Source organism: Macaca thibetana, chromosome 15 (genome assembly GCF_024542745.1).
Source record: "Macaca thibetana thibetana isolate TM-01 chromosome 15, ASM2454274v1, whole genome shotgun sequence".
Lineage (NCBI taxonomy): Eukaryota > Metazoa > Chordata > Mammalia > Primates > Cercopithecidae > Macaca > Macaca thibetana.
In genome coordinates this window covers 107,816,308-107,839,179 of record NC_065592.1, presented here as the reverse complement: position 1 = coordinate 107,839,179, position 22,872 = coordinate 107,816,308, and the positions used below count along the sequence as shown (strand labels likewise).

At 43.6% G+C, this 22,872-nt stretch overlaps 3 protein-coding genes across 3 annotated transcripts in view; all 3 read right to left on the bottom strand.

Moving 5' to 3' along the window:
• The window catches only part of LOC126937344 (ankyrin repeat domain-containing protein 18A-like), a 71,054-nt gene extending 56,604 nt beyond the window's left edge, over nucleotides 1–14,450 (bottom strand). The window contains 1 exon segment of the mRNA XM_050760720.1: nucleotides 14,222–14,450. Coding sequence (XP_050616677.1) covers nucleotides 14,222–14,427 — 206 coding nt within the window. The 5' untranslated portion in view covers nucleotides 14,428–14,450.
• Nucleotides 1–22,872, bottom strand: part of CTSV (cathepsin V) — a 261,994-nt gene that overhangs the window by 144,245 nt on the left and 94,877 nt on the right. The gene's annotated exons all lie outside the window — the stretch shown is intronic.
• LOC126937343 (collagen alpha-1(I) chain) lies at nucleotides 15,482–16,596 on the bottom strand. Its single transcript, XM_050760719.1, is given in 7 exon segments — nucleotides 15,482–15,660; nucleotides 15,663–15,903; nucleotides 15,905–15,990; nucleotides 15,993–16,310; nucleotides 16,313–16,357; nucleotides 16,360–16,383; nucleotides 16,386–16,596. Coding segments are annotated over 7 exon segments (1,104 nt in total).

Genomic DNA, 22,872 nt, shown 5'->3' with positions numbered 1-22,872 from the left:
TGTAAAAGAAGACAGGGCTGGTTTAGGTTATCCTCTTTAATGGTGGCCACGGCCACGCCTCCTAATCCTATTCCTTTACAATGGAAATCGGAAACACCTGTTTGGATTGACCAGTGGCCGCTCTCTAAAGAAAAACTGGAGGCTTTAACTCGATTGGTTTCTGAACAGTTACAACTTGGAAATGTGGAAACTTCTCTTTTCCCCTGGAATTCTCCTGTGTTTCTAGTAAAAAGAGAAATCAGGCAAGTGGTGGATGGTAACTGATTGAAGGGCCATTAATGCGGTAATCAAACCTATGGGAGCCATCAAAACTGGCATGCCTGCCCTGCTTGAATACCTAAGAATTGGCCTCTCATAGTCATTGATCTTAAAGATTGTTTTGTTCATATTGCTTTACATAAATCGGATTGTGAAAAATTTGCCTTTACTGTACCATCTATCAATAATCAGGAGCCTGCAGCTCATTATCAGAGGAAAGTACTTCCTCAGGGAATGCTATATAGCCCTACCATCTGCCAACTTTATGTTGGACAGGTGCTTTCACCAGTTTGAGCTCAATTTCCCCAGGCCTATATTCTTCATTATATTGATGATATTTTAATTGCTGCCCCCACTGATAAAGAATCAATTGACTGTTATCAATTTTTGAGCCATCGTGTAAGAGGCTGGATTACACATCGCTCAGGATAAAATTGAACGGACCACTCCTGTTCAATATTTAGGAATGGTGGTTGATAAACAATATATTCAACCCCAAAAGGTTCAGGTTAGGAGAGATTCTTTGAAAACCTTAAACGATTTCCAAAAACTTTTAGGTAACATTAATTATTTAAGACCTACTTTAGGCATTCCAACCTATGTGCTATCTAAGTTGTTTTCTATGCTGCGGGGAGATTCCAATCTCCACAATCCCAGGACTTTGACCCCTGAGGCTTCACTAGAACTGGAATTCATAGAGGAAAGAATCCAAACTGCCCAGTTGTCTAGGGTACAGCCATCCCAGCCTTTTCAGCTTCTGGTTTTTGCTTCATTGCACTCCCCTACTGGACTAATAGTTCAACATAATGATTTAGTGGACTGCTGTTTTCTTCCTCATTCTGTGTCAAAAACTTTATCTGTTTATCTGGACCAAATGGCCACCCTAATTGGACAAGCTCAGTGTAGAATACTTAAAATTTCCAGATTCGATCCGAATTTAATTGTGGTTCCTTTAAATCGGCTTGAAGTCCAGGCCACTTTTCAACATTCCATACTGTGGCAAATTCACTTGGCTGATTTTATCGGTGTTATTGACCATCATTATCCAAAAAACAAATTGTTTGATTTTATAAAAATGATTTTTTGGGTGGTCCCTCGACTGACCACAGATCAGCCCATTCCTGAGGCCGTTACAGTGTTCACTGATGGCTTGAGTAACGGAAATGCTGGTTGTGTGGGTCCTACAGACAAGCTTATTTCTACCCCTTATACCTCTGCTCAAAAGGCAGAGTTAATTGCCGTAATTATTGCCTTACAGGATTTCCCCAAACCTTTAAATATTGTCTCTGATTCTGCTTATGTTGTACATGCCACTGAAAATATAGAAACTGCTACTATCAAACATATTGATAATTCTGAATTGGCTTCTTTATTTTCAAAGTTACAACAGGCGGTTCGCCAACGTAGACACCCTCTCTATATTACACATATTAGATCTCATACCACTTTACCGAGACCTATGTCTGTTGGTAACCACAAGGTCAACTATTTGGTCTCTTTTGCAACCCAAGAAGCTCAGGAGTTCCATAATCTCACTCATGTCAATGCTGCTGGATTAAAATAAAAATTTGCTATCACCTGGAAGGAGGCTAAGCTTATCGTCCACCGTTGCCCTCAGTGCCAAGTTTTTGTACTTCCAAATCAAGAACCTGGTGTTAATCCCAAAGGCCTAACTCCTAATGATTTATGGCAAATTGTGACTCATGTTAGCTCCTTTGGCAGACTTTCATATGTACATGTTTCTGTAGACACTTTCTCAGGTTTTATCTGGGCTACTTGCCAAACAGGGGAAGGCATGGCCCATGTTAAAAAAAAAAACCTGTATTCTTGCTTTGCAGTTATTGGGCTTCCATATCAAATAAAGAAAGACAACGCCCCTGGATATGTTAGTAAGGCTTTAGATTTATTTATGCAACAATGGGGAATTTCCCTTATCACCAGAATCCCTTACAATCTTCAGGGACAGGCTGTGGTAGAATGAGCAAATCGCACCTTAAAAACTCAATTGTCCAAACAGTCTGAACAGCAAAAGCATAATTTGACCACTCCCCACTCCCAATTACATTTAGCAGTGTTTACTTTAAACTTTCTAAATGTTCCTAAAGACAATACTCTGATTGCAGCTGAACACCATTATACAGGCAAAAAATTCTCCTTAAATGAAGGCAAGCCAGTGTTACAGAAAAACTCCCAAACCAATACCTGGGAACTTGGAACAATTATAACACAGGGAAGAGGATATGCTTGTGTTTCACCAGGAGATCATCAATCCCCTGTCTGGGTGCCCACTAGGAGACTTAAACTTCATGTGAATACTGACAATGAAAACCACAGGGAAAAGACATCCAAGTCAGAGACTACCCTCATACATGGTGAGATCTGTGCCGACTCCTCAAAAACTGGCAGGCCAAATCAAAATGGGTCTGGTTCATTCCTCCCTAATGATAATGGAGACCCCTCTAAAAAATTCCACTTCTAAACCTAAAAATCTCACCATTTCTATTAGCCTGAAAATAACATCCCTTTGTTCTTCTCTTCCTCCTTCAGCACTGGATCTCGCTTACAGTAGGTTTCATTTAATGGTTCTCTTCCTTATACTTTCTGTCTCACCAGTTTCCCCTCACACTGATTTACCTGCTACACAAAATTATTCTTATTGGGCTTCTGTACCTTTTCCTCCACTTATTCAACCTCTCACCTGGACAGATGCTTCTGCGGAAATCTATGCTAACGATAGTGTGTGGATGCCTGGAGCTACAGATGACCATTGCCCCACTCAGCCAGGAGAAGGCTGCACTGCATTTAATGTTACTATGGGTTACAAATACTCCCCTCTGTGCCTTGGACATGCACCTGGTTGTATCCATCTAGAAACTCAAGTCTGGGCTGCTTATCTTCAGGAAAGATTAGCTACAGAGGAACTGGGACATTTGGTCTCTGACCTCTCCCTTTCTCCTTTAAGACAAATGAAACAGGGAGTAATAGGAGATACCTCATACTTTCAATATAAACCTGCTGGAAAACCATGTCCTAAAAATTTTGAGGACCCATCTAAAACTTTAATTTGGGAAGATTGTGTTAACTCACATGTAGTAGTATTAAAAAATGACTCATATTGTTTAGTAATAGACTGGGCACCAAACGGCTATTTAAAAAACAATTGCTCCTCTGGCAGAAGGGAATGCCTGGGAGGACAATTGGGAGGACAAGGATTATCATCCTACTTAGCATAGGAGGTTCACCTCATTCTTTCCCTTAACATGGGAAGATAAGGGCATTACTTCCCCGAGGCCTCGTATGATATTCCCCATTCTGAGCCCAGAACACCCAGAACTTTGGAAATTGGCTATTGCCATGTCTGGATTGCAAGTATGGGAAGGGGAAACTTTTCTGTCTGTTGTCCTGTTACTGCCCCTTGCGTCCATGATTCTGAACCCCATGATAAATCACCTTTCAATGCTTTTCCTCTTTTTGATGCCAATCCTCCTTTATGGGACTCCAACTGGCATTATGATAATTCTTCTTGACCCAGGTATGCCGCTCTACTTCTTTGGCATCCCTGGGCATCTTGGATTGCTTCTTTATGGCGCAGAATATTAGGCATTGCCACTGCTGCCCCTCTCCCTCAGTATCAACGTAGATTCAGACATTCTGCTTTGTTTACCTCCAACCTTACTATCCCTATACAGAGTTGTGTTAAGCCTCCTTACATGCTGTTAGTGGGAAATATCAAAATTTGGAAATCAAACTGTCCAATGCATTAATTGTCATTTATACACTTATGTTAACTCCCATTTTGACTCCAGAAAAAGTGTAATGTTGGTTCAAGCTTGAGAAGGAATCTGGATACCGTTTACTTTGCCCAGACCTTGGGAATCTTCCCCCTCAGTACATTTAATTAATGAAGTGTTACACAGAATTCTCAAAAGATCTAAGAGATTTGTTTTCACTTTAATCACTGTGATCGTGGGCCTAATTTCAGTCACTGCACGGGCCACCACTGCTGGAATGGTGTTACATCAATCTATTCAAACAGCTGATTTTTTTAATGATTGCCAAGCCAATTCCACCCAAATGTGGAATTCTCAACAAGGCATTGATCAAAAATTAGCTAATCAAATTAATGATTTAAGACAGTCTGTCATTTGGCTTGGAGATTGGGTAGTGAGTCTCAAACATCGCATGCAAATGCAGAGAGATTGGAATACTTCTGATTTCTGTATCACACCATATTCCTACAATGAGACTGATCATGCATGGGAAATGGTCAAAGGACATCTTCTGGGTAGGGAAGATAATTTATCCTTGGACATAACCAGATTAAAGAAACAAATTTTTGAAACCTCTCAAGCTCATTTATCCATTGTGCCTGGAGCTGAGTCATTAGATCAGGTGGCAGAAATTCTTTCTGGACTAAACCCCATGACTTGGATTAAGTCTATTGGGGGCTCCACTGTAGTAAATTTTGGAATTATGTTTCCCTGTTTAATCTGCTTGTTTTTATGTGCCGGACCAGTCAAAGAATCCTGCGTAAAAACCAAGAGAACAAACAAGCCTTCATTGCCATGGCACATTTATATAAAAAGAAAGGGAGAGATGTTGTGGGAAGTCAGCGACCCCGAATGGAGGGATCGGCTGGAGCTGCGGCAGAGGAATATAAATTGTGAAGATTTCATGGACATTTATCACTTCCCTAATAATACTCTTATAATTTCTTATGCTTGTCTTTACTGCAATCTCTGATCATAAATTGTGAAGATTTCATTTTAATATGGATATTTATCAGATCCCAGAATTAATGGTTTTTTAATTTCTGATGCCTGTCTTACTTTAATCTCTTAGTCCTGTTAGCTTCGTAAGCTGAGGATGTACATCACCTCAGGACCACTATTGTGTTAACTGTACAAACTGATTGTAAAACATGTGTGTTTGAACAATATTAAATCAGTGCACCTTGAAAAAGAATAGAATAACAGCGATTTTCAGGGAACAAGGGAAGACAACCATAAGGTCTGACTGCCTGCAGGGTCAGGCAAAATGGAACCATATTTTTCTTCTTGCAGAGAGTGTATAAATAAGTGGACATGCAAGTAGGGAAGATATCGCTAAATTCTTCTCCTATCAAGGAATATTGATAATTAATACTCTGGGAAAAGAATTGCATTCCTGGGGGGAGGTCTATAAATGGCCGCTCTGGGAGTGTCTGTCCTATGCAGTTGAGATAAGGACTGAAACATGCCTTGGTCTCCTGCAGTACCCTCAGGCTTAGTAGGGTGGGGAAAAATCCCATGCTGGTAAATTTGAGGTCAGACCAGTTCTCTGCTCTCAAACCCTATTTTCGGTTAAGATGTTTATCAAGACAATACATGCACAGCTGAACATAGACCCTCATCAGTAATTCTAATTGTGCCCTTTGCCTTGTGATCTTTGCTTTTGTCCTTGCCATTTCCTCAGAAGCATGTGATCTTTGTTCTCCTTTTTTGCCCTGAGACATGTGATCTTTGTGACCTACTCCCCGTTTGTACACCCCCTCCTTTTTGAAATCCTTAACACAAATTTGCTGGTTTTGCGGCTCAGATATGTGATGTCACCCCTGGTGGTCCAGCTGTAAAATTCCTCTCCTTATACTCTTTCTCTTTATTTCTCAGACTGGCTGACACTTAGAGAAAATAGAAAGAACCTATGTTGAAATATTGGTGGTGGGTTCCCCCGATACACTCATCTTGCTCAGGCAGAACATGTAAACAAAGTTTTTTGGTTTTTTGTTTTGAGATAGAGTCTCCCTCTGTCGCCCAGGTTGGAGTGCAGTGGCATGATCTCGGCTCACTGCAAGCTCTGCCTCCCGGGTTCACTCCAGTCTCCTGAGTAGCTGGGACTACAGGCACCCACCACCATGCCTGGCTAGTTTTTTGTATTTTCAGTAGAGATGGGGTTTCACCATGTTAGCTAGGATGGTCTCAATCTGACCTCGTGATCCACCCACCTCAGCCTCCCAAAGTGCTAGGATTACAGGCATGAGGCACCGCGTCCGGCCCAACATAAAGTTTTTAAGTATGGAGGGGTCCTGAGAGAGAGTACAAAATGTCTGCTACATAACAGGTAGTCAGGTTATGCTTGATGAATAAATGGATTGATAGAATACAGTTGGGGAGCTCAATATTTTAAAATACAACTTCTATAAACCAATATTTTCATTAGTAATAATATCTGCTATTTGTTATTTTTATAAAACTACAAATATAACGAAATGATTATCATTGTTTGCATATATGTAATAAATCTATACATAATAAAAACATATATATGCAATAAAATACATACATAATAAAATCTGCAAGCACAGATTCCCTTTTTACTTCTGAAGAAGCTAAAAGTTCAAAGAAGATAACAACCCTCACAATAATAATGATAAAACATAGTGAGAAAATTTTATCTGTACAAGATTCATATTTCTCTCTTCCGAAAAATTATTCCATTAATAATACATTTTTACTAGAAGTTTTATAAAAGCTCACTTCAGAAATCAAAGGTAAGAAAAAGGATCAAAAGACTTTAAAATAATACTAATGCTCAGAAGTTACAAATTTTATCCAATTTTGTACATAGTTTTGTCTAACACAAGACCATAGTACGTTTGTGTGTATGTGCAAGCAAATTTTCTTTTCCTTACTGGTTATAACAAAATACATCTTTACACATCATCATACGTCTCTACCTATTGCTACCTTGAATGGTCACATATCCATTCTATGGGTTCTTGTTAACATAAATGCTGAGAAAAACAACGTGCATGTATCTCTATTTTCTTTTTTTTTTTTAATTTTTTTTATTATTATACTTTAAGTTCTAGGGTACATGTGCATAATGTGCAGGTTTGTTACATATGTATACTTGTGCCATGTTGGCGTGCTGCACCCATCAACTCGTCATTTACATCAGGTATAACTCCCAATGCAATCCCTCCCCCCCCTCCATGATAGGCCCCGGTGTATGATGTTCCCCTTCCCAAGTCCAAGTGATCTCATTGTTCAGTTCCCACCTATGAGTGAGAACATGTGGTGTTTGGTTTTCGGTTCTTGCAATAGTTTGCTGAGAATGATGGTTTCCAGCTGCATCCATGTCCCTACAAAGGACACAAACTCATCCTTTTTTATGGCTGCATAGTATTCCATGGTGTATATGTGCCACATTTTCTTAATCCAGTCTGTCACTGATGGACATTTGGGTTGATTCCAAGTCTTTGCTATTGTGAATAGTGCCGCAATAAACATACGTGTGCATGTGTCTTTATAGCAGCATGATTTATAATCCTTTGGGTATATACCCAGTAATAGGATGGCTGGGTCATATGGTACTTCTAGTTCTAGATCCTTGAGGAATAGTCATACTGTTTTCCATAATGGTTGAACTAGTTTACAATCCTACCAACAGTGTAAAAGTGTTCCTATTTCTCCACATCCTCTCCAGCACCTGTTGTTTCCTGACTTTTTAATGATTGCCATTCTAACTGGTGTGAGATGGTATCTCATTGTGGTTTTGATTTGCATTTCTCTGATGGCCAGTGATGATGAGCATTTTTTCATGTGTCCATTGGCTGTATGAATGTCTTCTTTTGAGAACTGTCTGTTCATATCCTTTGCCCACTTTTTGATGGGGTTGTTTGTTTTTTTCTTGTAAATTTGTTTGAGTTCTTTGTAGGTTCTGGATATTAGCCCTTTGTCAGATGAGTAGATTGCAAAAATTTTCTCCCATTCTGTAGGTTGCCTGTTCACTCTGATGGTAGTTTCTTTTGCTGTGCAGCTCTTTAGTTTAATTAGATCCCATTTGTCAATTTTGGCTTGTGCTGCCGTTGCTTTTGGTGTTTTAGACATGAAGTCCTTACCCATGCCTATGTCCTGAATGGTATTACCTAGGTTTTCTTCTAGGGTTTTTATGGTATTAGGTCTAACATTTAAGTCTCTAATCCATCTTGAATTAATTTTCGTATAAGGAGTAAGGAAAGGATCCAGTTTCAGCTTTCTACTTATGGCTAGCCAATGTTCCCAGCACCATTTATTAAATAGGGAATCCTTTCCCCATTTCTTGTTTTTGTCAGGTTTGTCAAAGATCAGATGGCTGTAGATGTGTGGTATTATTTCTGAGGACTCTGTTCTGTTCCATTGGTCTATATTTCTGTTTTGGTACCAGTACCATGCTGTTTTGGTTACTGAAGCCTTGTAGTATAGTTTGAAGTCAGGTAGTGTGATGCCTCCAGCTTTGTTCTTTTGACTTAGGATTGTCTTGGCAATGTGGGCTCTTTTTTGGTTCCATATGAACTTTAAAGTAGTTTTTTCCAATTCTGTGAAGAAACTCATTGGTAGCTTGATGGAGATGGCATTGAATCTATAAATTGCCTTGGGCAGTATGGCCATTTTCACGATATTGATTCTTCCTATCCATGAGCATGGTATGTTCTTCCATTTGTTTGTGTCCTCTTTTATTTCACTGAGCAGTGATTTGTAGTTCTCCTTGAAGAGGTCCTTCACATCCCTTGTAAGTTGGATTCCTAGGTATTGCATTCACTTTGAAGCAATTGTGAATGGAAGTTCATTCATGATTTGGCTCTCTGTTTGTCTGTTACTGGTGTATAAGAATGCTTGTGATTTTTGCACATTAATTTTGTATCCTGAGACTTTGCTGAAGTTTCTTATCAGCTTAAGGAGATTTTGGGCTGAGACAATGGGGTTTTCTAAATATACAATCATGTCATCTGCAAACAGGGACAATTTGACTACTTCTTTTCCTAACTGAATACCCTTTATTTCTTTCTCTTGCCTGATTGCCCTAGCCAGAACTTTCAACACCGTGTTGAATAGAAGTGGTGAGAGAGGGCATCCTTGTCTTGTGCCAGTTTTCAAAGGGAATGCTTCCAGTTTTTGCCCATTCAGTATGATATTGGCTGTGGGTTTGTCATAAATAGCTCTTATTATTTTGAGGTATGTTCTATCAATACCGAATTTATTGAGCGTTTTTACCATGAAAGGCTATTGAATTTTGTCAAAGGTCTTTTCTGCATCTATTGAGATAATCATGTGGTTTTTGTCTTTGGTTCTGTTTATATGCTGGATTACGTTTATTGATTTGTGTATGTTGAACCAGCCTTGCATCCCAGGGATGAAGCCCACTTGATCATGGTGGATAAGTTTTTTGATGTGCTGCTGGATCCGGTGTGCCAGTATTTTATTGAGGATTTTTGCATCAATGTTCATCAGGGATATTGGTCTAAAATTCTCTTTTTTTGTGTGTCTCTGCCAGGCTTTGGTATCAGGATGATGTTGGCCTCGTAAAATGAGTTAGGGAGGATTCCCTCTTTTTCTATTGATTGGAATAGTTTCAGAAGGAATGGTACCAGCTCCTCCTTGTACCTCTGGTAGAATTCAGCTGTGAATCCGTCTGGTCCTGGACTTTTTTTCGTTGGTAGGCTATTAATTATTGCCTCAATTTCAGAGCCTGCTATTGGTCTATTCAGGAATTCAGCTTCTTCCTGGTTTAGTCTTGGGAGAGTGTAAGTGTCCAGGAAATTATCCATTTCTTCTAGGTTTTTTAGTTTATTTGTGTAGAGGTGTTTATAGTATTCTCTGATGGTAGTTTGTATTTCTGTGGGGTTGGTGGTGATATCCCCTTTATCATTTTTTATTGCGTCTATTTGATTCTTCTCTCTTTTCTTCTTTATTAGTCTTGCTAGCAGTCTATCAATTTTGTTGATCTTTTCAAAAAACCAACTCCTGGATTCATTGATTTTTTGGAGGTTTTTTTGTGTCTCTATCTCCTTCAGTTCTGCTCTGATCTTAGTTATTTCTTGCCTTCTGCTAGCTTTTGAATGTGTTTGCTCTTGCTTCTCTAGTTCTTTTAATTGTGATGTTAGAGTGTCAATTTTAGATCTTTCCAGCTTTCTCTTGTGGGCATTTAGTGCTATAAATTTCCCTCTACACACTGCTTTAAATGTGTCCCAGAGATTCTGGTATGTTGTATCTTTGTTCTCATTGGTTTCAAAGAACATCTTTATTTCTGCCTTCATTTCGTTATGTATCCAGTAGTCATTCAGGAGCAGGTTATTCAGTTTCCATGTAGTTGAGCGGTTTTGATTGAGTTTCTTAGTCCTAAGTTCTAGTTTGATTGCACTGTGGTCTGAGAGACAGTTTGTTATAATTTCTGTTCTTGTACATTTGCTGAGGAGTGCTTTACTTCCAATTATGTGGTCAATTTTGGAATAAGTGTGATGTGGTACTGACTAGAATGTATATTCTGTTGATTTGGGGTGGAGAGTTCTGTAGATGTCTATTAGGTCTGCTTGCTGCAGAGATGAGTTCAATTCATGGGTATCCTTGGGTGCTTCCTTCAGGGTCTCTTGTAAGGCAGGCCTGGTGGTGACAAAATCTCTAAGCATTTGCTTATCTGTAAAGGATTTTATTTCTCTTTCACATATGAAACTTAGTTTGGCTGGATATGAAATTCTGGGTTTAAAATTCTTTTCTTTAAGAATGTTGAATATTGGCCCCCACTCTCTTCTGGCTTGTAGAGTTTCTGCTGAGAGATCTGCTGTTAGTCTGATGGGCTTCCATTTGTGGGTAACCCGACCTTTCTCTCTGGCTGCCCTTAAGATTTTTTCCTTCATTTCAACTTTGGTGAATCTGGCAATTATGTGTCTTGGAGTTGCTCTTCTCGAGGAGTATCTTTGTGGCGTTCTCTGTATTTCCTGAATTTGAATGTTGGCCTGCCCTACTAGGTTGGGGAAGTTCTCCTGGATGATATCCTGAAGAGTGTTTTCCAACTTGGTTCCATTTTCCCCCTCACTTTCAGGCCCCCCAATCAGACGTAGATTTGGTCTTTTTACATAATCCCATACTTCTTGCAGGCTTTGTTCATTTCTTTTTCTTCTTTTTTCTTTAGGTTTCTCTTCTCGCTTCATTTCATTCATTTGATCCTCAATCGCTGATACTCTTTCTTCCAGTTGATCGAGTCGGTTACTGAAGCTTGTGCATTTGTCACATATTTCTCGTGTCATGGTTTTCATCTCTGTCAATTCGTTTATGGCCTTCTCTGCATTAATTATTCTAGTTATCAATTCTTCCACTCTTTTTTCAAGATTTTTAGTTTCTTTGCGCTGGGTACGTAATTCCTCCTTTAGCTCTGAGAAGTTTGATGGACTGGAGCCTTCTTTTCTCATCTGGTCAAAGTCATTCTCCGTCAAGCTTTGATCCGTTGCTGGCGATGAGCTGCGTTCCTTTGCAGGGGGCGATGCGCTCTTATTTTTTGAATTTCCAGCTTTTCTGCCCTGCTTTTTCCCCATCTTTGTGATTTTATCTACCTCTGATCTTTGATGATGGTGACGTACTGATGGGGTTTTGGTGTGGGTGTCCTTCCTGTTTGTTAGTTTTCCTTCTAACAGTCAGGACCCTCAGCTGTAGGTCTGTTGGAGATTGCTTGAGGTCCACTCCAGACCCTGTTTGCCTGGGTATCAGCAGCAGAGCCTGCAGAAGATAGAATATTGCTGAACAGCGAGTGTACCTGTCTGATTCTTGCTTTGGAAGCTTCCTCTCAGGGGTATACTCCACTGTGTGAGGTGTGGGGTGTCGGTCTGCCCCTAGTGGGGGATGTCTCCCAGTTAGGCTACTCAGGGGTCAGGGACCCACTTGAGTAGGCAGTCTGTCCGTTCTCAGATCTCAACCTCCATGTTGGGAGATCCACTGCTCTCTTCAAAGCTGTCACAGTCGTTTGTGTCTGCAGAGGTTTCAGCTGCTTTTTTTGTTGTTGTTGTTGTTTAGCTGTGCCCTGTCCCCAGAAGTGGAGTCTACAGAGACAGGCAGGACTCCTTGAGCTACTGTGAGCTCCACTCAGTTCGAGCTTCCCAGCAGCTTTGTTTATCTACTTAAGCCTCAGCAATGGCGGACGCCCCTCCCCCAGCCTCCCTGCTGCCTTGTGGCGAGATCGCAGACTGCTGTGCTAGCAATGAGGGAGGCTCCCTGGGCATGGGACCCTCCCGGCCAGGTGTGGGATATAATCTCCTGGTGTGCCCGTTTGCTGAGATCCTTGGTAGAGCGCAGTATTGGGGTGGGAGTTACCCGATTTTCCAGGTGTTGTGTGTCTCAGTTCCTCTGGCTAGGAAAAGGGATTCCCTTCCCCCTTGCGCTTCCCAGGTGAGGCGATGCCTCGCCCTGCTTCAGCTCTCGCTGGTCGGGCTGCAGCAGCTGACCAGCACTGATTGTCCCGCACTCCCTAGTGAGATGAACCCAGTACCTCAGTTGAAAATGCAGAAATCACCTGTCTTCCGTGTCCCTGTGCTGGGAGTTGGAGACTGGAGCTGTTCCTATTTGGCCATCTTGCTCTGCCCCCTCAGATCGGCCATTAACTGTATCTCTATTTTCTAAAGGTATTTTAATACAATGGAATTGATGGGCAAAGGGCATATACATTTTTAAAATGTGGTAATTATCTCCAAATTATCTACTTGAAAAGTCATCAGCAACTTAAACTTCAAGCAGCAGTATAAGTACCACTGCTCTTTATTCTCACAAACATCGTGGATAGAAAACAGTCTCATTCCTCTTTCAACTTAAATTCTCTTATGAGAAACACTAAGGATTTTTTTCCTATGTACATAAGTAACCTGTAGATCTGCAAAAAAAAGTACTTTGCTCACTTTTACAGTTTTCTTGTGGATTTGATTGGAAAGAATTCCCTGTAAAATAAAGATGTGCTTTCTATCTGTATATATATAACTGATATATATATAAAACATATTATATTAGCAATATATACAATTTGTTATATATATAATCAACAATATATATCATATCATATATAATAAAGAATAACTTCCCTGTAGGATGAAGATATACTTTTCATCTGAATACATATTTTTACATATTAGTAAAAATATATAGTAAATATTTTTCAAGTGTGCTATCTTTTGTTAATTTTTTTCTGATACACAGGGGATTTTAATTAGTTTGCTAAATCAATCTTCAAAATGCCTGCTTGTCAGATAATTCTTAGGAAGGCCTTTGTTAACATAAAATGTACCTGTATAAATAAGTCTTTGTGTTTTCTTCTGGTACTTTTCTCATTTTGCATATGTAAAAATTTTAGTCTGTATTCCATCAGGAACTCATTTTTGTGACATAAAGTTTCATTAGTTTTCTTCACACAGTAGGCATTTTATTAATAACTCATCCTTTCCTACTCATCCAAAATGTTACCATTATCAATCCCTATGTATATATCTTATATATATTTCAGTGTTTTTGAATTTCCTATTCTGTTCCATTTATTTATCTGTGTTTTCAGCTGTTAGTAAATAATTGATTGTGGGAATTAATAGCACATTTTGATATCTAGAGGAGCAAGTCGTTTCACTCCATTATAAAAATTTTTAAATGTCACCACAATGGTAAGACAGACAGCAAGTGTCATGCAAAAATGATAAAACCATGATATTTTAATTAAGTTTATGTAAAACTGATAAACATATTAAGAGCTCACATTTTGAGAAAACTGAGTCTTCCCATTCAAGGAGCCCACGTCCCACTTCCAAGTGTCCCTCTAAGAAGCCACAGTAAAGAACCTATCTACCTAGGTGGATTCGGATGTAAAACCAACCAACATAGGGTTTTATCTGAGAACTCTTCGCCTACTGAAAATGGCTCCTGGTATTTTTGACATGGGAATGAGTTCTCATTAGGCATCTCCCTATCATGTATATGACCCATGTTTTAAACGTGTATATGCTTAACTTCGTGAGTTAAATCACTCAAATTCTCCACCAAGCACTACAGGCGGGAATTGCCAGCGATGGAAAGCAGCTGAGGCTCCGTTTGGCTCCTCGGCTCCGAGGGTGCCGGCGCCCTCCAAGGCCCCCGCCTCAGGGGCTGCGGTGAAACCAGGCCTGGGGCCCCCCTCCCACCGCGGGCTGAGCCCCTGCTACCTGTCCTTTCTGTCGCGGGCGTCCACGTCCCAGAATCTGCGCTTCAGGCAGCGCTCCACCTCCGCGGCGTCGCCCTTGATGGCCGCCCTGTGGATCTTCCGCAGTTCCCAGTCCAGGGTGTGGTACCCGCGACCCGCGTACTCTTTGTCCCTGGAGCTCAGGAGCGCCTGGTCCAGGCGTCTCCCGAAGCTGAAGAGCTTCCTCATGGTGGCGACTTCTCAGACGCCCACAACCCGCTCCTGAGCCGCCGCGGCCCCTCGTGGCCTTTCCACCCCCACCCAGTCCCAAATCCGCGATCCCCCCACCAACCCGCGATCCACCCCCAAATCCAAGATCCCTCCCCAAACCCGCGATGTAGCTCAGAATCCGCGATCCAGCCCGGTCCACCACAGCCTTCAGCAGCGACACTCGCAGCCTCCGACCTCTCAGACCGAGAGAGCCCCGCGAAGCCGTTAGGCGCGCGCCTGCAGTTCAGCGCTCCGACCTCTCAGACCGCGTGAGCCCCGCGAAACCGTTAGGCGCGCGCCTGCAGCTCAGCGCTCAGACCTCTCAGACCGAGCGAGCCCCGCGAAGCCGTTAGGCGCGCGCCTGCAGTTCAGCCCTCCGACCTCTCAGACCGCGTGAGCCCAGAGAAGCCGTTAGGCGCGCGCCTGCAGTTCAGCGCTCAGACCTCTCAGGCCGCGTGAGCCCCCGCGAAGCCGTTAGGCGCGCGCCTGCATCTCAGCGCTCCGACCTCGCAGACCGAGTGAGCCCCCGCGAAGCCGTTAGGCGCGCGCCTGCATCTCAGCGCTCAGACCTCTCAGACCGAGTGAGCCCCCGCGAAGCCGTTAGGCGCGCGCCTGCATCTCAGCGCTCAGACCTCTCAGACCGAGCGAGCCCCGCGAAACCGTTAGGCGCGCGCCTGCATCTCAGCGCTCAGACCTCTCAGACCGAGCGAGCCCCGCGAAGCCGTTAGGCGCGCGCCTGCAGCTCAGCGCTCAGACCTCTCAGACCAGCGAGCCCCGCGAAGCCGTTAGGCGCGTGCCTGCAGTTCAGCCCTCCGACCTCTCAGACCGAGCGAGCCCCGCGAAGCCGTTAGGCGCGCGCCTGCAGTTCAGCCCTCCGACCTCTCAGACCGAGTGAGCCCCGCGAAGCCGTTAGGCGCGCGCCTGCATCTCAGCGCTCAGACCTCTCAGGCCGCGTGAGCCCCGCGAAGCCGTTAGGCGCGTGCCTGCAGCTCAGCGCTCAGACCTCTCAGACTCCCTGAGCCACGCGAAGCCGTTAGGCGCGCGCCTGCAGGTCAGCGCAAGCCGGGACTCCGGAAGCCGCTCCCAAGCCCGCATAGCCGGCAGGGGGCTGCTGCAGCTCGGGCGCAGGCGCCGCTGGCTTGCGGGTTCTCCTGGGCTCGGGCGGGAGGTCCCGGAATCGCAGGCGTGCATCCCTTCCGGCCTGAGGGCCCGCTGGCCGTGACTCCCGCCGGCTCCTCCTCTGAAGAGAGATCGCGGCAGCTGACGGGGACCCTCCGCAGCCACCGCGGATGGGGCTGGGGTTTGGTTCCCGCCCCGGCGCAGCCGCCGCGGGGCAGAACGCCTGGCTTGGCCGCAGCCACGGCGACATCTAGCCCCGGTTCTGCGAGGCTGGGAGCGCCAACCAGCTTGGGAGTTGCCAGGCAGCTGTTGCCAGCAGGTAGAGGGCGCCTGCACCTTGGGCGCCCAGGTGGTGGAGCATGGCCTGGGCGGCCTCTGGATCGCGAGTGCACCTGGCCTGAGAGCCCGCCAGGCCCTGCCCCCGCCGGCTCCTGCTCTGCCGGAGCTCGGGACCTCTAGCCGGGGGCCCTCTGCAGCCACCGGGGATGGGGCTGAGGGCCGGTTTCCGCGCCTGTGCTGCCGCCGCAGGGCAGACCGCCTGGCTTGGCCGCAGCCACTGGGACGTCTGGCCCCGGTTCTGAGATACGGGGAGTGCGGGCGGGCTCGGGGATTGCCTGGAAGCTGCTGCCTGCACACAGAAGCCGGCTGTAGCTTGGGTGCCCAGGCGGGCTGGAGGTGCATGACCTGGTCTGCCTCGGGATCGCCAGCGCGCCCAGCCTGAGGCCCCCGGCCATGCCTCCCGCCCCACTCCTCCACAGGAGGGATATCGGGGTCGCTGGCATGGGCACTTGCAGTCACCCCGATTGGGGTTGATCCGGGGTTCTCAGTTCTCGCCCCTGTGCAGCCGCCGCCGAGCAGAATGCCTGGCTTGTCCGCAGCCTCTGGGACACCTCGCGGGCCGGGCGGGCCGGAGGGTGAAATCGCTGGGAGGCGGGTGCCTACTCGCCCTGTGGCGCCTCTGGGCCCCAGGGGCCGGCCTCCGGCGCACAGGGCTCCCCAGCATCCTGGGCGCGGGTCCGCTGCCCGCATGAAGTCACCTCAGAGAGGATGAACTTCGGGTTGCCTTGTCCGGCTGTGCTGCCAGGCGAGGCAGCTGACCTGCTGATGGGGTGGCTTTCTTCATCTTGCCCACGGGACAGCGGGCTGGGAAGCCAGGGGCCGCCGGGACCTGGGGCTGGAAGCCGCATCTGCCCACAGCCGCAGCCTCCTGCACCTGCCATCCTGGCGGCGCCCTGGCGTCGGAGAAGCAGCAGGCGCGGAGCTCCTGCAGCTGCACCCCTGCAGCAACCCGTCCCGGCGCAGGCAGCAGTGGAAGGCGGCCTCCTCGCGCGGCTTCCGCGGCTGCAGGACCAGGGGTGCGGCCAGCACCGTCCTCGCGCCCTGCGTCTCGTGGACATTAGTTCTCCCTGGAGGCGGCTGGACCCGAGCGAGGCTCGCAGCGATCTGCCCCCGCGAGGACGCGCATGCAGGGCTCAGGATCCCGCACTCTGGCCCCGCGGCACCGCACCTTTCAGCAGCCCTTCTCTTCCTCTTGTTAAACTTTCGTCACTGCCATGAAAAGCATCCAGGAGTCCTTGATTTCGACGCTGCCTCACGCTCAACCGAGCTCATCGGACGGGCAGTTCTCCCCAGGGCCCGCGGGCAGCTTGTTCCCGGGCGGCGGCTCCTCCTGGACGCAGCTCCTTGTGGGTCCACCAGGATCCGGAGAGCCAAGGCCTGCAGCGGCCAGCAGGCCTGGGGAGAGGAAGAGTAAGGCGGGCTCTGCAGGGCAGCGGGCCGGGACCATGAGAGAGGCGGGTCAGTCTGGGCTCCAAGCGCAGCCTCTTGGGATTACCCGGGACCCACGGCTTACAATGCGCTTAAATCCCACGCCTTTCCCGAGAGACAGCGCGTCATAGCCACCGCCCAGCGCTCCTGACCCGCTCCCACTCTCGCTGCCGCGGAGGGTGTGTTGGGGAGAGACGGACGCAGGGAGGGAAAAGCGCTGGGAGGGCGAACATCTTTTCATAAACTTTTCCCCTTCTATATGCCATCTCTGATGGGAGCCTTTTTACATATTTTGTTTATTTACTAATTGGGTTGTTTGATTTCTTATTGTTGAGTTGTAAGTGGTTTTTAATGGTCTGGATGCAAGACAAGTGTTTTGCAAGTATTTTCTCCCTGTCTGTGGCTTGTTTCTCCATTCTCTTAATATTTCCTTTCCCAGAGCAAAAGTTTTTAATTGTAACAAAGTCATACCAATATCTTCTTTCATGGTAAAATGTGCTTTTATGTACTTTAGTGTTGTATCTACAAAGTAATTGCCAAATCCAAAGTTACCTAAATATCTATTCTTTTTGTTATTTTACAGAAGTTTTACAGCTTTTGGATTTAAATTTAGGTCTAAAAATTGAACTCATAAAGGTAGACAGTATAATGATGTTTACCGGAGGCTGTGTTGCTGGGGAGAAAAAAAATGGGAAGTTGTTCACAGGTGCAAAGATTCAGTTAAACAGGAGAAATGCGTTTTGAAATCTATTGCACAGCAGGATGACTACAGTCAATAATAATGTACTGTATATTTCAAAATAACAAAAAGTAAATTTCAAATATCTGACCACAAAAAAATTGAGGTGATGGATATTTTATCCACGATGTAGTCATTCCTCATTTTATACATATATCCAAGCATCACATTGTACCCCATAAATGTATGCGATTATGGTTTGACAATTTAAAATATTATTAACTTAAAAGTGTATCCTTCGAATTAATTTTTGAGGAGCAAGGTCTGTGTCTCAATTCCTTTTTTTTGGCATATATGTATATATAATACATGAAATGGATTCATCACTGTTTTTGAAAAAGCTACCCTTTCTCCATTGAACTGCTTTTACCTTTTTGTAAAAGATCAATTGACTGTGTTTGTGGACTCTTATTTCTGAGTTCTCTATTCTGTTCCATTGATCACTTTGCAAGTCCTTGAACTTTGTTCCTCCCCTACAATATTGTTGGCTATGCTGGTTAGTTTGTCTTTCTATATAAACTTTAGAATTAGTTTTTCAGTTTCCACACAATAATTTGTTCATGCTTTCACCAAAGTTGTATTGAATTTATAAATCACATTGAAGAGAATTGACATCTTAACAACACTGAGTCTAATTTTGTGAACATGGATGTCTCTTCATTTATTTAGATCTTTAATTTCTTTCAACAGATTTTATAGTTCTTCTCACATACACCCTGCCCGTATTTTGCTAGATTGTGTCTATTTCATTTTCTTGATGCTAATGAAAATGGTATTGGGCTTTTAATTTCAAATTCTCATTGTTCGTTGCTGGATGTAGGACAGCAATTGATTTTGTATATTAACCTTATACTGTGCAACCTTGCTATAATCCAGAAGGGTTTTTGGCTGATACTTTGAGATTTTCTACATAGAAAATCAATTTATCAGTGAGCAAAGGGCATTTTAATGCTCCCTTTCCAATCTTTATACCTTTTACTTTATTTTATATTCTTGTCTTATTGCATTAGCTAGGGTTTTAGTATGATGTTGAATAGGAGCAGTGAGAGAGGATAACTTTTCCTTATCTTTTGTGTAAAACATCCCATTTTTCATATTATGTATGATATTGTCTGTAGGGTGTTCTTTTGGTGTATGTTCTTTATCAGTTGAGGAATTTCCTCTGCTGAGAATTTTAACCATGAATGGGCTTTGGAGTCTATAAAATGCTTTCTTAATCTATTACTGTGATCAAATAACTTTTCTTTTTTAGCTAGTTATGTGATAGATTGCCTTAACTATTTTGTGTTAAGCCAGGCTTGCATACCTGGAGTAAATCTCACTTGGTCTTGGTGTGTAATTCAACAATGTATTGCTAGATTAAGCATGGTAATATTTTGTTGAGAATTTTTGATGAGAGACATTTGAACATTTGTTTTTCCTTAAATGTCTTTTTCTGCTTTTGATATTAGAACTTCATAGAATGAGTTGGGATATGTTCCTTTTGCTTCTGATTTTTGGTAGCAATTATAAATAATTGATATCTTTTCTTCCTTAAATGTTTCATAGAATTCGCTAGTGAAATGATCTAGGCCTGTTGCTTTCTTTCTTGGAAGATTGTTAATTATTCATATATTTCTATACTAGATAAAGAGTTATTGGAATTATCTATTTCTCCTTTTGTAAGTTCTATGGACTAAATTTTTTTTTTTTTTTTTTTTTTTTTTTTGAGACCGAGTCTCGCTCTGTCACCCAGGCTGGAGTGCAGTGGCCGGATCTCAGCTCACTGCAAGCTCCGCCTCCCGGGTTCACGCCATTCTCCGGCCTCAGCCTCCCGAGTAGCTGGGACTACAGGCGCCCGCCACCTCGCCCGGCTAGTTTTTTTTTTTGTATTTCTTAATAGAGACGGGGTTTCACCCTGTTAGCCAGGATGGTCTCGATCTCCTGACCTCGTGATCCGCCCGTCTCGGCCTCCCAAAGTGCTGGGATTACAGGCTTGAGCCACCGCGCCCGGCCTGGACTAAATTTTTGTGTCTCCCCAAAATTCATGTGCCAAAACCAATCCTCAGTGTGATGGTATTTGGGTATTTGAGGTCCTTTGAAAAGTGATTAGGTCATGAGGATGGAGCCCTCATAGGTGGGATTAGTAGTTTTTTCTAGAAAGATTCCTCACCCCTTCTGTTATGTGAGAACGTATTGCAAAGATGGCTTCCATGAGCCAGAAAGTGACTCCTCAGCAGACATGAAATCTGCTGGTGCCTAGAATTGATCTTGGATTCCCCAGCTTCCAGAAATACGAGAAATAAGCTTCTGTGTTTGTGAGCCACCCAGTTTATGGCATTTTGGTATAGCATCCTGAACAAACTAAAAGAATTTTGGTAGTTTGTGTCTTTCAAGATATGGATCCATTTTGTCCAGGTAATCAAATTTGTGAGCACATAGTGTTTATACTATTCATTTATTATCCTTTTAATGCCGGTGGCATCAATACTGATAACCTTTCATTTCTGATACTAGTAATTTTTGTCTTCTGTCTCTGTTTCTCATTTGTCTCCTCTCCTTCATTTCTCATCCCCTTTCTGCCTCTTCTTCTTCCCCTTCTCCCCCTCCTCCTTTTCTTCCTTCTCCTCTTCCTTCTTCTTCATTGTCTTCTTCTTATCCATTAGATTATATAAAAGTAAGCAAAATAGAGATTTTATTTTACCTTCATGTATTCCTTCTCTAAGCTCTCCTTTCTTTATGTAGATCCAAATTTCTTATAATTTTTCTTCTTCCTGAAACTCTTCTTTGAAATTTTTTACAAAGTAGGTCTACTTATGACACATTTCCTCAGTTTTTGTTTGTAAGAGAAAGTATTTTTTCTCCTTCACTTTTGAAGAATAATTTTACTAGATACAAAAATATCAGTTGATTATAGTGTTCTTTCAACACTAATATAATATTTCACCTTACTGTCTTTTGATTGGATGGTTTCTGAAAAGAAGTCTTATATAAATCCTATTCTTGCTTCTTATAATCAAGTATTTTATTCCATTCTCTTTCAACAATTTATCTGTCTTTGATTTTCTGAAGTTGAAATATAATTTGCATATGTGTATAGATTTTTGGTATTTTTCTGGACTTCCTGTATTTGTTGTTTCAGCACTTAATGTTGGAAAATTCTCAGTCAATATTATTTCAAATACTTATCTGCATTTTGTCTTCTTTCTTCTCTTTCTAGCAATCCCATTGTGCATGTGCTACATGCTACAACAATTACTGAATATTCTGTTCTTTTTTTCCGTTGTTTTCTCTTTGCATGTCAGTTTGGGAAGTCTCTATTGACATATCTTCAAGATGACTGATGTTGTTCTTGACCGTGTTCAGTTCACTGATAAACCTGTTGAGGACATTCTTCATTTCTGTTGCAGTGTTTTGTTTTCTAGCATTTCCTTTTTTTTTTTTTTTTTTTTTTTTTTTTTTTTTTTTTTAAGAAAAAGGGTTTATGTCACTGAGACTGGAGTACAGTGGTATGAACATAGCTCACTGTAGCTTCAACATCCTAGGATTTAGGAATTCTCCCACCTCAACCTCTGGTACCACAGGCATGTGCCACTATGCCTGGCTAGTTATTTGTTATTTTTATTTTTATTTTATTTTTTTGAGAGAAGGGTCTTATTTTGTTGCCTATGCTGGTCTTAAACTCCTGGACTCAAGCGATCTTCCTGCCTCAGCCTGGGATTATAGATGCGAGCTGGGATTACAGATGTGAGCCACTGCACCCAGCCAAAATGGATACATTTAAAATATACTGTTTTTAATGTAAATGGAAGATGGAGAATTACTATGAGTATTTCATTAATATTTTGTGGGAAGCCTAATAAAAATAAAATTTCCTGTGAGTATACCTCACCCCTCCAAATGTTGAGCCACTTCTCCAAGGAACAGTTCTTTGGCTGATATTTGGTGTTTTATCTTCTGCCACTAGTAAAATGAATGACATGACTTATGGCCCAAGGCTTTACTCAGAAGCTTGGAGCCTGTTACCAGTGCTGCTGGGAGCTCCTGAGGTAGATACAAAGGCCAGGTGTCAGGGAGACTACCCAAGAGCAAAGAGCCAGAGAGGGGAGGCAGGTGCTGTTGGACACAATTGCCATCACTAGGCAGATGCTGTGAATCCAACACAGATCTGAGTCAGGTTCCATATGCAGGGTCTGGGGCGAGTGCCTGGGATCACTGTGTGGCTGGAATTCTCCAGAAACCTGGTTTATACAAGTGTAATTGAAACTTGAAGCAGCATCTGATGCAGCTGGGGCAAGGCTGATTAGAACTAGGTGGTTGGAACACGGTCTAGCTAGGAAGGGAAGGGACCATGCACATCAGGGTGGAGGCTGCAGGCAGGCAGATGGCCATCACAGCCCAGCGGGCTGCCCATTACTCTCCTCCAGGCCCAGGAGACTAAACACACTTGAGTCGCAACTGCCTCTGGGCGTGGGAGCTGTGGTCTTGTTTCCACTCACACGTCCCAGCAAGAAGGAGCTTCCGCTGTGCTTGCAGACTTGACCCTACTAGTCTGGGCTGGGGAGTTCTGTGTCTGCCCATGGCTGGTCATTATTGTCTACAAAACCTGCTGTGATCTGTGAGAATTTTTATGACTAGGTAGCTCAAGGGCATGATTACATGCCTATGCTATTGCTGAGGGAATATCTCTATTTTCAGGTGAAGATTGTTTCTAATTTTATGTTCAGAATTCCATACAAGAGGCACAGTGGAGGTATATAAATGAAGATTAATCCACCAGCATTCTTTCAAAATACTGAACCACACTTTCTGATAGACAT